Source organism: Pelophylax lessonae, assembly GCF_965119305.1.
Source record: "Pelophylax lessonae genome assembly, chromosome: 2".
NCBI classification, from domain to species: domain Eukaryota; kingdom Metazoa; phylum Chordata; class Amphibia; order Anura; family Ranidae; genus Pelophylax; species Pelophylax lessonae.
The window spans coordinates 577,387,255-577,404,572 of record NC_138769.1 but is presented as its reverse complement, the minus strand read 5'-3'; the positions used below and the strand labels follow the sequence as shown (position 1 = coordinate 577,404,572).

The 17,318-nt window shown below is 44.0% G+C and overlaps 1 protein-coding gene across 1 annotated transcript in view; it reads right to left on the bottom strand.

The window, feature by feature from the left end:
• ARHGEF25 (Rho guanine nucleotide exchange factor 25) overlaps positions 1–15,579 on the bottom strand; it is a 548,945-nt gene extending 533,366 nt beyond the window's left edge. Inside the window, exon 1 of the mRNA XM_082245582.1 lies at positions 15,284–15,579. Coding sequence (XP_082101708.1) covers positions 15,284–15,388 — 105 coding nt within the window. The 5' untranslated portion in view covers positions 15,389–15,579. The remainder of the gene's footprint in view (positions 1–15,283) is intronic.
• Positions 15,580–17,318: the final 1,739 nt, after the last annotated feature.

Genomic DNA, 17,318 nt, shown 5'->3' with positions numbered 1-17,318 from the left:
GCAACTTCAATCTCCTATCTGTTGTCTGCTAGGAACTGTTGTGCTTTCTTCAAGGTCCTCAACTTTGCTGGTGAATGGTTTTCATTTTTTTTATCAATCATTGGCCAGTGTGATAAATTGGGGACTGTTATAGCAAGTTGGGATTGCCTTTAAATACGGTTGATAGATAAAAGCGATTCAGTTCTGTTAATTACTGATAGTCAGAATACTGCAGGTGTTTAACCATATCTCTCAGAGTAATGTTATTGTCTTATTGATTGTTTGTATAGGTACACTTGCTAATCCTCTTTTCTTTTAGGCTATGTTCAGCCTAATACTTTCTTTGAAATATCTTAAAGTGATACTAAAGTTTTTTTTTTTTGTTTGAAGTGTTTTTTCAGTGGCTTTGCACAGAGCAGCGCAGATCCTCCTCTTATTGGGTCCCTCTTTGACACCCCTAGCCACTTCCTCCTGTTGAGTGCCCCCACAGCAAGCAGCTTGCTATGGGGGAAACAGGAGCTTCGTGTGTCCATTCAGACATGGAGCTGCGACTGGGCCCCGCCCCCTCTCTCTCATTGGCTCACTGACTTTGATTGACAGAAGCAGAGCCAATGGTGCCCGCTGTTGTGTCTCAGCCAATCAGGAGGGAGAGTACCGGTACGAGTCTCTAGTACAACACTGCTGGATAGAGATGGGGCTCAGGTAAGTGATAGGGGGCCTGATTCACACAGAAGGTTTTTTATCCTAATGCTTAGAATGCTTTAAGATAAAAAACCTTCTGCCTTTACAACCACTTTAGGGTGTGTTGGTAAGTGTTGGGTGAGCAAGGTGTGTCATATTCAGGTGTGCATGGAAATCACAAGACAATTCAGTGTTTTCTCTGGGGGTAGTGCTACAAGTGCAATAGGTCTCATGCACACTGGACGTTTTTACAGCGGCTGTTTTTGGCGTTAGACGTTTGTTTCTGCAGCCAGTAAACTCCCCAGCATGTTATCCTATGTGTCCATGCACACATAAGCTCTTATCAGCAGTTTTTGGCAGGAGCATTTTCTGGCTGGAAAAAACCCCCAGAACTAGTGGGTTTTAGGAGGCGTTTTTCAGCTGGAAAAACACTCTAACTCTGATAAAAGCTTAAAAACCCTGAAAAACGCCAAAAAGCCCTTAAATACACAGCTATTAAGTGTTTATCAGCAGTTTTAAGCCATAAGCTTTTTGTGGGAGTGCAGTTTTGCTTAAAAAAAAAAAAGCTAAAAAAACGCTACTGCAAAAATGCTGAAAAACTCCTTCTACAGCTTTCTACTGATGTTTTGATAACGTCCAGTGTGCATGAAGCCTCTTAAGAACTTTAAGAAATCTTGTGAGCTGATAAATTCCTCTGCTCTCTGCCGAGTATTACCAGTTAACACTGTTGCTAGCCCTCTACGAACTACAGAACACCTCCCCCTATGTCAAAGAGATAAGGAGAAGGGAGATGTTCAGTAGTCCTATAACTCTTTCTCCAGTCCTATAACTGCATCTCCTGCACCATGTCCACAGCCCCCGCATCTCCTGTACCATGTCCACAGCCCCTGCATCTCCTGTACCATGTCCACAGCCCCTGCATCTCCTGTACAATGTCCACAGCCCCTGCATCTCCTGCACCATGTCCACACCCCCTGCATCTCCTGTACCATGTCCACAGCCCCTGCATCTCCTGTACAATGTCCGCAGCCCCTGCATCTCCTGTACCATGTCCACAGCCCCTGCATTTCCTGTACCATGTCCACAGCCCCTGCATCTCCTGTACAATGTCCGCAGCCCCTGCATCTCCTGCACCATGTCCACAGCCCCTGCATCTCCTGTACAATGTCCGCAGCCCCTGCATCTCCTGCACCATGTCCACAGCCCCTGCATCTCCTGTACAATGTCCGCAGCCCCTGCATCTCCTGCACCATGTCCGCAGCCTCTGACATCTCCTGTACCATGTCTGCAGCCTCTGACATCTCCCGTACCATGTCCACAGCCTCTGACATCTCCCGTACCATGTCTGCAGCCTTTGACATCTCCTGTACCATGTCCACAGCCTCTGACATCTCCTGTACCAAGTCTGCACAGCCTCTGACATCTCCTGTACCATGTCCACAGCCTCTGACATCTTCTGCACCATGTCCGCACAGCCCCTGACATCTCCTGTACCATGTCCGCACAGCCTCTGACATCTCCTGTACCATGTCCGCACAGCCTCTGACATCTTCTGCACCATGTCCGCACAGCCTCTGACATCTCCCGTACCATGTCCGCAGCCTCTGACATCTCCTGTACCATGTCCGCAGCCTCTGACATCTCCTGTACCATGTCCGCAGCCTCTGACATCTCCTGTACCATGTCTGCAGCCTCTGACATTTCCTGTACCATGTCTGCAGCCTCTGACATCTCCCGTACTATGTCCGCAGCCTCTGACATCTACTGTACCATGTCTGCAGCCTCTGACATCTCCTGTACCATGTCCGCAGCCTCTGATCATCTCCTGTACCATGTCCACAGCCTCTGACATCTCCTGTACCATGTCCGCAGCCTCTGACATCTCCTGTACCATGTCCACACTATTAATACACTCTTCAAATGTGCTTAAAAACGCATGGTTTTCCCTTTTATGAACAAGAAAATAATGGCACTATGCTGTTGGGTTGGTATAATAATGCTATGGGGCTGGTATGAAATTATTTCCAGGGCTGAATTTTATTCCCAGTCCGGCCCTGCTGCCAACACCACCTGGCTCAACAAACTGAGAAACTGAAGGAGTCAGGCAGAAAAAAGTTGGCTGAACAATAACTGCAGCTACTGTCACTGTTCAGGTGTTCTGACAGCCATGGGTGCTGACTATCAGAATATGATAGCTGGCAGCAGCAGATTTTTTTCATCTGTCTTGTTTAGTCTCCATTCACACCTGAGCGTATAATTTTCAGGTGTTTGTTTAGACGTTTTTCAGGCGTTTTTTTGGGCGTTTTTCAGCCATTTTTTGCAGGTGTTTGGAGGAAGGCATTGAGATCTAACAAAAACGCCTGTAATCTGCCAAAAAAGAAGCTCATATACTTTTTTGAGCTTCAGGCGTTTTGCTTCAGACGACAAAACGCTCATATATGAACAGGGGCCATTGAAATGAATTGGATTTTCCTTGTTGGGCATTTTGAGACTTCCGAGATAAGCGTTTTACGAGCTGAAAAATGCTCAGGTGTGAACAGGGCGTTAGGCCAGAGTGTTTGGTCGCTTAAGAACATGGCTGTGTAAGGGGTTGGCTACCAGGTAGTAACAAGCATTTATCAAAGCATAACTAAAGGGAAAACTTTTTTTTTAGTTTAGATGGAGTGATGAGGAATTAGATTACCTGTCAGTTTTTTTTTTGTTTTTTTTTGCTGTCTGTGTCCCCGTTCTGGAGATTCACCCTCTCTATTTTTCCTGTTTACCATTATCATTGAAAGTGAAAGTAAAAGAAAACCCAGATTTTGGGACAGTGGTAGAGGGGAAATCTTCTAAAGGGGACACTAGTTCTGGTGACCTGGGGGTCCCCAAGGAACTCCCTTTATTTGCAGACATTTCCTCTCACTTCCTGTTTGGCTATGGGACAGGAAGTAAAGGGAAATCTCCGCAATGGGACACAAATGGCAAAAAAAAATCTGACAGGGGTTATAACCAATGTTCCCTTTAAGGTGCGCGCGTGCGCGGACGCGCAGTGTAAATTACGTCCCACGCAAGCACCTAGTTAGACGGTGCAGCCGCAGACGGGGCGGCCAGGGAGCAGAGCGTGCGCCCGAGAGCACGCCCATTGTGTGACAATAGCGAATGAAAATTCACTATTGTCATACGGATCCTTCTCCTGGCCAATCAGGGAGCGGGTCCTCCCGCTTCCTGATTGGCCGAAAGGCCAACTTCATGCCATTGGCTGAGGAGGAGGCGCCGGGACTCGGGAGGACGGAGATGCGGGAAGCCCGAAGCCGGGGACTGAAGAGTGACCGTGACCGTCCATGAGGTAAGTGCACAGGGTCGCGGGGGGGCCATGTCACGGCTGGTCAAACACCAGAAGATCCACTCAGGAGGTCGGAAGCTGTTCACTTGCTCGGAATGCAGCACATCCCTTACCCGGGCCGCAATGCCGACTTCCTGCTCCGCCAGCATGTTAACGCAGGAGAGAAGCTGGCAACTCTGCATTTATTGGGGGCATTGCTGTGGGCACTCTGCATTTATTGGGGGCAATGCTGTGGGCACTCTGCATTTATTGGGGGCAATGCTGTGGGCACTCTGCAATTTATTGGGGGCAATGCCGTGGCACTCTGCAATTTATTGGGGGCAATGCCGTGGCACTCTGCAATTTATTGGGGGCATTGCTGTGGCACTCTGCAGTTTATTGGGGGCAATGCTGTGGGCACTCTGCAATTTATTGGGGGCAATGCTGTGGGCATTCTGCAATTTATTGGGGGCAATGCTGTGGGCACTCTGCAATTTATTGGGGGCAATGCTGTGGCACTCTGCAATTTATTGGGGGCAATGCTGTGGCACTCTGCAATTTATTGGGGGCAAGCTGGTCACTCTGCATTGACGTCCCCCCCCCCCCCCCCCCATTGCTCAATCTAAAGGTTTGCGCTCAGAAATTTTTTTATTTGCTCAGCACAGTAAAAAATTAAGAGGGAACATTGGTTATAACCTTCCCTTGCTCTATCCAAATAAAAATAACACTTACACAAAAAAAATTATCTTACCCATGCTCATTTCACAAAAAAAGGTGTTTCCATATGCTGCAAATTCTCATTTCTGCATAAAAGAACTGATCCTTGACTAAGTCACATCCAAATATTGTCTTATGATCCGTACACGCAATGTGAATAATGTGAAACAATGTGAAAAGTGAGTGATCATTCGATAATCTATTTATTAGTACACAGCTTTCGAGGGCTGAAAAAAAAATTTTCCAAAATATCCAAAGGGACAAACAAACTTTTTTCTAATAAGATAACAGAACAAACAATTTTTGTGTTATTAGTATAGTATTTATATGAAAAACATTGTGAGACCGGTCGGAAACAAAAGAATGCATTACAATACAATACATTACATCACTTCCGAATTTGTATTCTGTCTTACGAGAATTTTTACCAGTATTTACGTATTAGTATTTACGAATTACGAGTAACTTTAGTAACCTATTGCTTCTCAATATGAGACTAGCATGCAAAAAAAAAAATAAAATAGCAGACAATCATTTGTCCTATATTCTCATCCTGTGTACTGGGTTTTAAATAGAGAAAAGTCCTCTAGGTATTTAATCCCCCCTTTAACCAGTTATGAACACGCACTGTAGTTTTAATATGCGTGATTTTGCATTTGCGCCCTCCAAGCTGTCTCCAGCACATGCCAATCACCAGGTCCCAGCCAATGCTTTATGGCCGGGTCCCATCAATCAGTGGAGTGCGTGACAGGAGAGCGTTCTGTGTAGGTAAACAACACAGAGCTCTCTACTGACAGCGGCGATGTGCCAGTTTTTGTTTCCCTGTGAAGGGAAAGAAAAACCAGCACATCCTTTAGTAAAAACACCACACAGTAAACGCTTTACACTTGTAAGGCATGCAGTTAACCCTTTTGACTGCCCCAGATATTAACCCCTTCCCAGCCAGTGTCATTACTACAGTGTCGGTGCATATTATTAGCACTGATCACTGTATTAGTGTTACTGGAGATGTCAGTGTAAGTTAGCCAGTTCCCACAAAGTGTCAGGTAGTGTTAGATTTCCCACCGCACAATCCCTTTATAATTCGCTGATTGCTGCCATTACTAGTATAAAATAAAAAATTTATAAAAATTCCAGTATATTTCCCATAGTTTGTAGACGCTATAAGGGCCCGTCTGTCAGTTTTTCAGGCGGACCTGATCGAATGCTCCATTCATCCTTATGGAGCAGCGGATGTCAGCAGTGGCATGTCCGCTGACACCCGCTGCTATCCAATCCAATTCTGTCGACCAAATCCAGACAGATGGAAACCCTATTTTCCATCCATCTGGAGGATCAGATAGGATTGGATGAAAATGGACAGGCGGTCCGTTTTCATCCGATCTCCCATAGAGGGGGGGGGGGGGGGCGGTGATCTGCCAGGTCTGTCTGTGCAAAGTAAGCGGAGACTGGCCCATGGTGATCAAATATTTGCAGGGGAAAAAATGATATAAATTTTGTATGTGTACAGCGTTGCATGACCGCTTAATTACCAGTTAAAGCGGAGTTCCGGGCACAAAATCGACCTAATCGATTTTGTGCCCATCCGCTTGCTTTGCTTCCCCTGAAAAGGAATTGGATAGTTAGGATTTTTTTTTTTACTTACCTTGTAATTGTAGAAAGAAATACTCACCTTTTTTCACTACCTCCCTCTGTGGCCTCGGCCTGCGCCGTCTCTTCCGGTTTGCAATGATTCCTGGGAGCTGAACGTCATCGCTCCCAGGAATCAATGCGACAGCACCAGCCCCGCTCGTCACTTCCGGTGCAGGCGCATTCCCTGCTAAACAGCTTCTGGGCATGCCCAGAAGCTGTGTAGGAATGCGGGGCCGCGCCGGAAGTGACGAGAGGGGCCGGTGAAGGCGCATTCTGGGAGAAGAAGACGCGGAAGAGGATGCAGAAGAGGATCGCGCTGGCTTCAGCTGCCCACAACAGAGATGGCAACGCTGTGGAAGAAATTTTATAAGTGAGTATTTCTTCTTGCAGGTAAGTGCGAACCGGGACAGATCAGAGGCTAGCCATTGTGGAATGTACTAGCCCTGACTGTCCCGGGGGTATGTTCATTGAAAAAATGTTTTTGTGCCCGGAATTCCGCTTTAATGTAGCACGGGCCTGGTCATGAAGGGGGTAAAATCTTCCGCACGTCAGGTCGTTAAAGGAAGATGTGTCAGTGTATTGCAGTGTCAGCCCTATAAGAGCTGCCAGTGTCTCAGGCAGCACCGAAGTTGTTAATTTACAAAAACAGCAAGCGCTTATCTGGATCTCCATTCCCCTCCCCCTGATCTAATTCTCTGTTTTGTCTCAGTGTCTTAGCTCTGAAGACAGCCAACTACTTAGTCAAAAAAATAAATAAACTTTTTTTTTTTTTTTTTTGGTGATGCAACTGCCTCCAAGATTTCCACATAAGACTGTTTCTGTATTGGAAGTGCGGGGAGGGTGCAGCTGGTAATAGTTAAAAATGTTGTATATTCTATCTTAGAGGAAGTCTATAGGGAGATAATGTCTATAATGTATACTCATTTCCAGCACTCCTCCACGCTGCTTTGTGACTGTACACATAAGAAAGCTCATAAAATATAAATGAAAAATAGTACAACCTTGAAGTAGAAATTTAATAGGTACTGCGTGGACACCAGCCTAACAAAATAAAGCTGAAACGCAAGAGGAAATTTACCTAAATGACTCTAAAAGCAGGGGGCATAGTCTATCCATTTAAATATTCCCTTTGATGTAATGTCAATTTAAACTCAAGGACAAAAATGTAATATATTTCAGCTTACCAGTCATTAGATGTGGTGGCTGCATTCGTTTTCATTCTTCTGCCCCCCCCCTCCCGTTTTATTTTCACCTGGCAATCCTGCCAGTGACACACTTACTTCTCTAGGGTGACAAAACAAACTCACCCCTTTTTTTTTTCCTAGTAACACGATTCCTGTTCTAGGGTGACCACTTATTCACTGTACTGCATGTTTGGAGGTGCAGCGTTGTCATCCTAGGACAGAAAGAGTATGGCCCCTTTCACACAGGCGATCCGATCCGCCTGTCAGTTTTTCAGGCGGACCTGATCGGATGCTTCATGTACCCCTATGGAGCGGCAGATGCCAGCGGAGACATCTCCGCCAACACCCGCTGCTATCCGATTCCGATCCTGTCCGTGAAATCCGGACGCATGGAAACCCAATTTTCAATCCGTCTGGAGGATCGGATGGGATGGGATCGGATGAGAACGGACAGGCGGTCCGTTCTCATCCGATCTCCCCATAGAGGACAGCAGGGATCTTACAGCTCCATCTCTACACAGAGTGGAGATGGAGCTGTCATCCGCCTGCCCAGCGGGGACTGGCAGATCGATCCCCTGCTGAGCAGAACAGACCACGTCGGGTGGTGCGCCCGTGTGAAAGGGGCCTTATAGGACTACAGAACACCACCCCTCTCCCCATCACAGTTACATAGGGGGAGGTGTTCTGTAGTTTAAATATGTGACCTGAGCATGGCTAATAACACTACTTGAGATTTGAGTGCAGCACAGCCACATGAAGTTAAAGTGATAGTAAATGATCACCTTGTAAAACAACTAATTCAGTATAAAATAGAAATGAAAGGCAAAACATTGTGTATAGAAAAAAAAAAAGTCATTCCCTTTTTTATAAGTGATCACATATTACCTGTTCTCAGCTGCATAAGCTGGGGGAGGAGAAACAGCAGTACACTAATCTTCCCAGTGAATGGCTGTGCAGGGGAGGTGTGTCAGTCATTGGAGGAGAGCAGGCTGAGTTCCCAGCATAGTCAGAGAACTGACAATGGTGTGTTCAGTTTTTAATTGGAAAGCAGAGGGACTGGCAGGAACACCAGGGATTTCACACAAAGGAAGAAATACAAAGAGAACAGGATACTTTCTCATACAAGTACATGGTACAGCGGGCACATATCAGGAATATGAAATGTTCGGGTAACATATTCTTTAACCTCTTGCCGACTGGCAGCCGTGTATTTACTGCGGCAGTGTGGCTCTATTGAAACGATGTACCTGTATGTAGTTTCCATCAATAGCCACTAGATGGCACGATAATCAGTGGGTCCAGCGGACCGAATGTCCACCGGCCAACTGGGATCATCCCCAGAAGAGGCAGAATGGCAGATTGCTGTTCTGCAACGGGACAAGATGGAGATCTTATGTTCCTGCTAAGCAGGACTCAATCAGTGCAACTCCCCCACAGTTAGTAAGCACCCCCCTAGGGACACATTTAACCCTTTGATCGCTCCTGGTATTAACTCCTTCCCTGCCAGTGTCATTAGTGCAGTGACAGTGCATTTTTTTTTTGCACTTATCACTGTATTAGTGTCACTGGTCCCCAAAAAGTGTCAAAAGTGTCAGTTAAGTGTCCGACTTGTCCGCTGCAATGTCATAGTCCCACTAAAAATTTAATATTGCTGCCATTACTAGAAAAAATAAAAAAAATATAATATCATTTTTGCGCAAACCAATCAATATACACCTATTGGAATTTTTTTCATCAAAAATATGAAGCAGAAAACATACTGGCCTAAATTGATGAAAAAAATTGATTCTATATATTTTTTTTAATTTTGGTTGTGTTTTATAGCAGAAAGTAATAAATATTGTTTTTTTTTTTTTTTTTTTTCCAGAATTGTCGCTCTTTTTTTGGTTATAGCGCAAAAAATAAAAACTGCAGAGTTGATCAAATACCCCCAAAAGAAAGCTCTATTTGTGGGGGAAAAAAGGACATCAATTTTATTTGGGAACAGTGTCGCACAAACGTGCAATTGTCAGTTAAGGTAACACAGTGCCGAATCGCAAAAAATTGCCTGGTCATTAAGGGGGTAAAACCTTCCGGTCCAGAACTGGTTAAGAGCTGCATGGATTTCTGGCTGGATCAAAGGGTATTTTCTTTTTTTTTTTTTTTTTATATAATCGCCACGTATAACGACACACTTTCCGTGGTAAATTCAACCAGACCAAAAAGGAACAAATAAGAGAAGTTCATTACTGGGGTTTACCTACACTTTAAAGTGGAACTCCAGCCTTACCTTTAGTCTTGCACAGTTGTACAACCTCCTCTCTTGTACTGAAATTGCTTATTCTGAATTCACTGCACACTGTGAGCTTCTAATATTATGCATTCAAATCTGCAAGCACCTCAGATGGAGCCCATCTCATTTCTTACCTGAAGGACATCCAGCTTCATCTAGGCCTAGGGCTTTCCTCCCTAACCCTACTTTCTATGGGCCGCCCCCTTTTATTTACTGGATATCAGTTATTTTATTTAGCAAACAGTGAACCAGTCATGCAACCAGTAAAATCTACATTTACTAGGTAGTGAAGCCAGGATTAGGGTGACAGTGCTGAGTGTGCAACCTTAAAGCTGGACTCCAGCATGAACAAATATTATCAACATACAAGAGACACATGTGTTCTCACCTAAATCTTGGTGTACTTTGTGTATTTATTAAAGCGCTGTAAAGCGCTGCGTAAACTGCTGGCGCTACAGAAATCCTTAATAATAATAATATTTCTTCTAGATCTGTCCAGTTATCTAGTGTGAAACTTTATCTCTGTGCATGAGCTTCCTGTAGTGAAGACCGGTCACTGCTGCTCTCTTTTTTTGTGCAGGATGACTGGTCTTGTCTCCGCCCCTTCTGTAGTTTTCTACAGGCAGCCTGTAGTGGGTGGATCCTGCTAGGCCCCTCCCACAGCTCTGCTGTCTGCACAGGCTTTGTTCAGCACAGTGATGATGTCACTGCTACTTTTCCAGGTAATATCTCACATTGCACAGGCATTTGATGCACACAAAGTGGATTTATAACCGTTATGGCTATTGAAGAACATGATTAAATGAAATAATTTATGCCTAGAGGTGAGCTTTAAAACTGAACTCCAGGCAAAGAGCTAAACACACAGATGAAAGATGGATATGAGGCTTTACCTGCCAAAGGATTTATTTTTCTTTCCATCCATTCCTGGGATTTCCACAATTCCAGCAGACAGCATATCTCTGTCTGGAAGGACAGGAGACCTGATTTTTCTCTGCTGCCGTTAGTGTATGTCCAGGCATTCGCCAAATTTACCCCCAAACCTCCCTGTCGCTCTTTTACCTTGTTCCTGTGGCAAACAGCTTACTGAATTTCAGGCAGGATAACGGGTATTTTTCTGCATTTTTAAAGGAATAAAACATTGAGAAATCTGCATGCACTGAAAAAAATATAATTTTTTTCTTTTTTTTTTTCTTGAACACTATATGTAACACTCAAGTCTTGGACACACGATCAGAATATTGTACAAAAAAAACGCTTTAGACACGTAAGATAATCTGATTGTTAGTACACAGCTTTCTTTCGAAATTTTCCAAAGGGTCCAAAAATACAATACAAATACATTATATCCAAATTTTTTGTTTTGTCATATGAGAATTTTCACACTTTAGTAACCTCTTCGATATAAGACTAGTATGCAAAAAACCCCCCCAAAAAACGGACGTTCCTTCGTACGATAATCTCGTCCTGTGTACCAGGCTAAACTGTACATGTCTTGTTCTTTACCCTGCCTGTGACTGGACAGTGAAAGTAGAAGCAGCAAAATGATGAGCTCATCCCTCTGCTGTTTTCTCCCATCAACATGACCCCTCTTAGCACAGGAGCACTGCAGCACAGTTGATTGATTTCTTTTGCTGCTTCTTCCTCTCCCAACCTGAGCTCTGCTGTACAGGGACTGCAAATGGCTGATATCAGGTGCAATCCAGATACCTCCACAGCTCGCATTTAAAAAAAATGATTTACCAATTTATTAATAATACAGAGCTGCCTTAATGTGATTCTAAAGACTGAAGTTTTTTTTACTAAAGGCTGAAGGCAGCCCCCCCCCCCCCCAAAAATAACAAAAACAAAAAAAAAAACTGTACACTTTGCCCCTTTCCTGTACATAATGCCCCCCTTTTAACACGACACTCCCCTTCCTGTATACACTGCCCCCTTTATTCCTACACCCCCCCTTCCTGCACACACTGTTCTTCTTTAACCCTACACCCCCTTCCTGCACACACTGCCCCCCTTTAACCCTACACCCCCTTTATATACACACTGCCCCCCTTTACCCTACACCCCCCTTCATATATACACTACCCCCCTTTAACCCTACACCCCCTTTATATACACACTGCCCCCCTTTACCCTACACCCCCCTTCATATACACACTGCCCCCCTTTAACCCTACACTCCCCTTCATATACACCCTGCCCCCCTTTAACCCTACACTCCCCTTCATATACACACTGCCCCCCTTTAACCCTACACTCCCCTTCATATACACACTGCCCCCCTTTACCCTACACCCCCTTTCATATACACACTGCCCCCCTTTAACCCTACACTCCCCTTCATATACATACTGCCCCCCTTTAACCCTACACTCCCCTTCATATACACACTGCTCCCCTTTAACCCTACACTCCCCTTCATATACACCCTGCCCCCTTTAACCCTACACTCCCCTTCATATACACACTGCCCCCCCTTTAACCCTACACCCCCTTCATATACACACTGCTCCCCTTTAACCCTACACCCCCTTCATATACACACTGCCCCCTTTAACCCTACACACACCTTCATATGCAAAGTGCCCCCCTTTAACCCTACACACCCCTTCTTGTACACACTGCCCCTCCCCCACTTCCTGCACACATTGCCCTTCTTTAATGCTACACCCCCTTCCTGCACACACTGCCCCCCTTTAACCCTACATCCCCCTTACTATACAAACTGCCCCCCCCCTTTAGCTCTAAACCTTGCTTCATATACACACTGCCCCCTTTAACTCTACACACCCCTTCATATACAAAGTCCCCCCCCCCCCTTCTAGAGGTGACATCCACCGGAGATGGGGAGATGACAGGAGAGGAATGTGACACTGGCCATGGCTGTGCCCTAGGCGGTAGTGCACCCTAGGAAGCCGCCTAGTTTGCCTAGTGATAGCACCGGCCCTGCAGAGCAGGTAAGTATAACATGTTTGTTATTTTTTTTTCCAAACAGTTTAAATTGTGTCTTTTTATATGCCAGGGACTCAGCTTTTTTTTTAAAAAAAACAAAGCAATGGTGACAATATGTAGAACATTTCTCTGTTCACAAATAGCCTTATGTGTTCCCACATAGGTAGCACACATTCAGTATTCTTTATAGTCATTTCCTATTAGGTGATGTAAATTTAAATGCAAGTCTATTCATGTACATTGATCTATGTTTGGCTTCTGCTTCTTTCTTTTTTTTCAAATAGCCAAACTTTTAACAGCTCTTTGTATTGTTGTAAAGAGTTGTTTTGTTTTTTTTTTTTTTTTTTTTTACATTTTAGCTGCCTGTGGCTTAATCACACATTCATTGGTGGAAAAAATGAGTTAATTCCATTGTGGGCAAGCTCTAAAATCAGTGTGTGTAGTGATAAATTTACAGTAAGTCAAACAATATTAGAAATATAAACAGGTTGAAAGAAAAACAGCAAATTTGTTCATCCTTTTTTACAGGCATCCCACTGTTGGGCCTGTATTAGTGGGCTTTTATAAGACTTAACAATTCCTGTGTCTGAGACTAATTTACCAGTGTGACTTTAAAACACTGATCTAAAATGTATTTTCTTATAATAAAAAAAAGGACCTTTCTTTCCTAAAATACTTATACTAATGTAAAAATAAATCAAATAATAAAATAAATAAAAAAATGCAGAAATAAAAAAGTAGTTTAAAAATAAACTTTCTCAAATCTGCTCACATAATAACAACATTAGGAATTCATAAAAAAACGATTAAATAGCAAAAATACTTTGCTATAACAAACATCTGCTTTTCAATTATAGGTAATTTGATATTTTCATTTATAAACAATATAATGGTTAAAATTATCCTAATTTCATTATCATTTCGCATTTATTCTGCATTATCTCTGAGACAGAGTAAATAGTTGTGGATAGCAAAGTAAAAAAGAAATGGAGAGAACCATAGTTTACAATATAAAGGGCAATCGAACTTACAAGACTGTAATGTGCAAAATGTGCAGTAACTGAGAGCAACCAAAAGCCAGCTATAAAATGCCTTGACTTCCCTAAACTTCTAGCGGTGATATTGGTTTGGTTGCTATGAGCTACCGTACATCATTGCTGTCTGTTCTAAGCTATTAACCACTTGTCGACTGCCAGCAATACATATACTGCGGGAGGTCGGCTCTGTCCCGCGAAACAACGTACCTGTACGTCGCTTCGCAGGACTCCTAGCGGGGGGTGTGCGGGTGCTCATTCACCACAGGGGAAGCCAATTTGCGGGTCTGGCTGCCGCGATTGCTGCCCAGCACCCGCGATCGCTCCCTGTGGAGACAGAACGGTGGTGGCTCTGTGTTCATGCAGCAAGCCCATCCACCCCCCCCCCACCACAGTTAGAAAGCACCCCCTAGGGACACATTTAACCCTTTGATCACCCTTGGTGTTAACCTCTTCCCCTTCAGTGTCATTATTACAGTAACAGTGCATATTTTTAGCACTGATTACTGTAGTAATGTCACTGATCCCCCCAAAAGTGTAAAAAATGTCAGTTAGGGGTCCGCTCTGTCCGCTGCAATGTCGCAGTCCCGCTATAAATTGCTGATTGCCGCCATTACTAGTAAAAAAAAAAAAAATAAAAATGACATAAATCTTTCACCTAGTTTATAGATGTGCTAACTTTTGCACAAACCAATCAATATACACTTATTGGGATTTTTTTTTTTACCAAAAATATGTAGCAGAATACAAATTGGCCTAAAATGATGAATTTACATTTTTTTTTTATTGGAAATGTTACATAGCAAAAAATAAAAAGTATTGGGTTTTTTTTTTTTCAAAATTGTCGCTCTTTTTTTGTTTATAGCGTAAAAAATAAAAATCGCACAGGTGATCAAATACCACCAAATGAAAGCTCTGTTTGTGGGGGAAAAGGACATCAATTTTATTAGGGGGCAGCATTGCACTACCCCGCAATTGTCAGTTAAAGTAACACAGTGCCGAATTTCAAAAAAATGGCCTGGTCATTAAGCGGGTAAATCCTTCTGGTCCAGAAGTGGTTAAGTAAGATTTGATGGGCCTGATCCATGAAACCTGGGGACAGGGAAAGTTGATGATCACAACCATCAGCTGAATTTTTGTTTAATTTTTTTTTATTATTCTTATTGCTATTAGCAACAACTCCAATGCCGTGCTGTTTCTTTTTCTGGTTTTCAAGAATAATTCCCCATAATTTATATTGTAATGTCACATTTTTCCTAAAAGTTTTTTAGTTACTTTTTTTTTTTTAGCTTTTTGGCACCGTTCGCTTATAGATAAGTATGTACGTAGAACCTTTTTGCTGTGTATTTTTTCCTTTCTAATAGAAAAGTTAGAAATGCATTATTATTCAGGATTTCTATAGCGCCAGCAGTTTACGCAGCATTTTTCAATGTTAGAGGGAGACAATACAGTTACAATACAGTAAAATACAAGAGGAATAAGAGGGCCCTGCTCAGAAGAGCTTACGATCAAATGCATTAAGGTGACTTACCCATTGATGGCTTGGAAGTACTAAGGATCCCAGGATATCTGCCATAGCTCCGAGCATCTGATCCGTCCGGGCGACATGTCGCTGTGGAGACTTCATGTTATACATCCAAGTCCTCTAGGTGTTCCTCTGTTGTTCTGTAATCCAGTAGACCCAGTTTCAGCCAAAGACGGGGGTTGCAGCCATGGAAGTGGCAGTTAGCAGCAGTCTAATGTGGAAAGTTGTGGAGAAGAGAGGTGAAAGAGTGACTTAGCTGAGGCTGTAGAGTGTGAACGCTGCCTGCGATAGAGCAGACTGCTGAGAGGTTGGGAGAGGCTGGGAGAGGCACTGAGCACTGAGCACAGCAAGCTAAACAGTGATAAATTCAGCAATAGCTGGAAGGCCAGTCCCTTTCACCAACTCCCCTCTGCAAGCCTCACTGGCCTCATTGCTCGCTTGTGGAAGGCAGCCATATGTTTGGTGTAAGTTACCGTAACATCCCAAGCAACAGCTGGGATTAGGAGCAGATGCTTAACACTTTTACTGCCAGGAATGTCTGCACTAAGGCCTCTCCATCACTAGCAATGCTGTCACTTACCCTTTAAACCAGAGATTGATGGGATACACAGCATTTAGTCCATGTAGTGCTGCTGACATCCAGGGAATCCCTCTGTATATTTGGAATTTGTGTTAACAAATAAACACTGATGTGTTAGTGCAATGTCCGTGCTGCCTTATGGGAGCCCCTTGTTATGAAGATGATGTTGGAGTCTGGCCCACTGAGTAGATGACTCTGCAGTCATTCACTAGAGTACCAATACTTTAGAAAACAGTCTTTTGGCATTCTGTTTATTTTGGTAGCAAACTTTTGGCGGTCACATGATAAGGAACACAACTAGATGAAAGTTGACAAAACCTAGTAAATACATATTCGCCAGCACACCAAGGCTCTTGCAAAAGCAGTCCAAAAACTTTATTCAAGTTACGATCACATCAAAAAAAATAGTGCAACGTTTCGGAGCCGCACAGGACCCCTTCGTCAGGCATGTGATTCACATGCCTGACGAAGGGGTCCTGTGCGGCTCCAAAACGTTGCACTATTTTTTTGATGTGATCGTAACTTGAATAAAGTTTTTGGACTGCTTTTGCAAGAGCCTTGGTGTGCTGGCGAATATGTATTTACTTGTAACTAATCCAGTTGCCAACTGGTGATCGCTTCAGCACCCAATATACACGAGCCTACAAACCAGGAAGGTGTGCGATAGGAATATGAACTATACATATACTATAAGTTGACAAAACCTGCCTCTTCTATTTGTTGGGTTTATATAAATATAAGGCAACGTAAACAGCGATGATCATAGCGACCAATCAGTTGTGATCGTTTTGGTGGTTTATTGGTCAGATGACAGCGGAAAGATGTTTTTTCTGTTGATATAGGTTTTTGGCACATTATGCATTATCTGAAAGCAGAGTTCCACCCAAAAGTGGAACTTCCGCTCTTTTGCTTCCTCCCCCCCTCCGGTGCTACATTTGGCACCTTTCAGGGGGGAGGGGGGGAACGGGGACCTGTTTTTGACAGGTACCCTTTCCCACTTCTGGGATACAGCGCCGCGGCACCATCCCTCGGAAGTTTGGCCCACTCCTCCTTCCCCCGCCGCCGAGCCAATAGGAATGCGCAGCGCTCTTCGCACATGCGCAGTAAGGACCCACCCGTGAAGCCGCAAGGCTTCACTGCTGGGTTCCCTTACCAGCAATGGCGGCAGCAGCAGCATTGCAGCCATGGAAACATCGGCTGCGGTGCCGACATCGCTGGACTGCAGGACAGGTAAGTGTCCTAATATTAAAAGTCAGCAGCTACAGTATGTGAAGCTGCTGACTTTTAATTTTTGGAGGGGGTGGAGGGGAAGGTGGAACTCCGCTTTAACTAATAAACACACACATACTTCAGTTTAAAGGATAAATCCACGACAGGTCACCCATCAAGGTTGGATGAGAGTTTGCTCTCAACTGATTAGAGAGCACAGTGTGTGGGGGGTTATGTCGAGAAGAAAAGCCC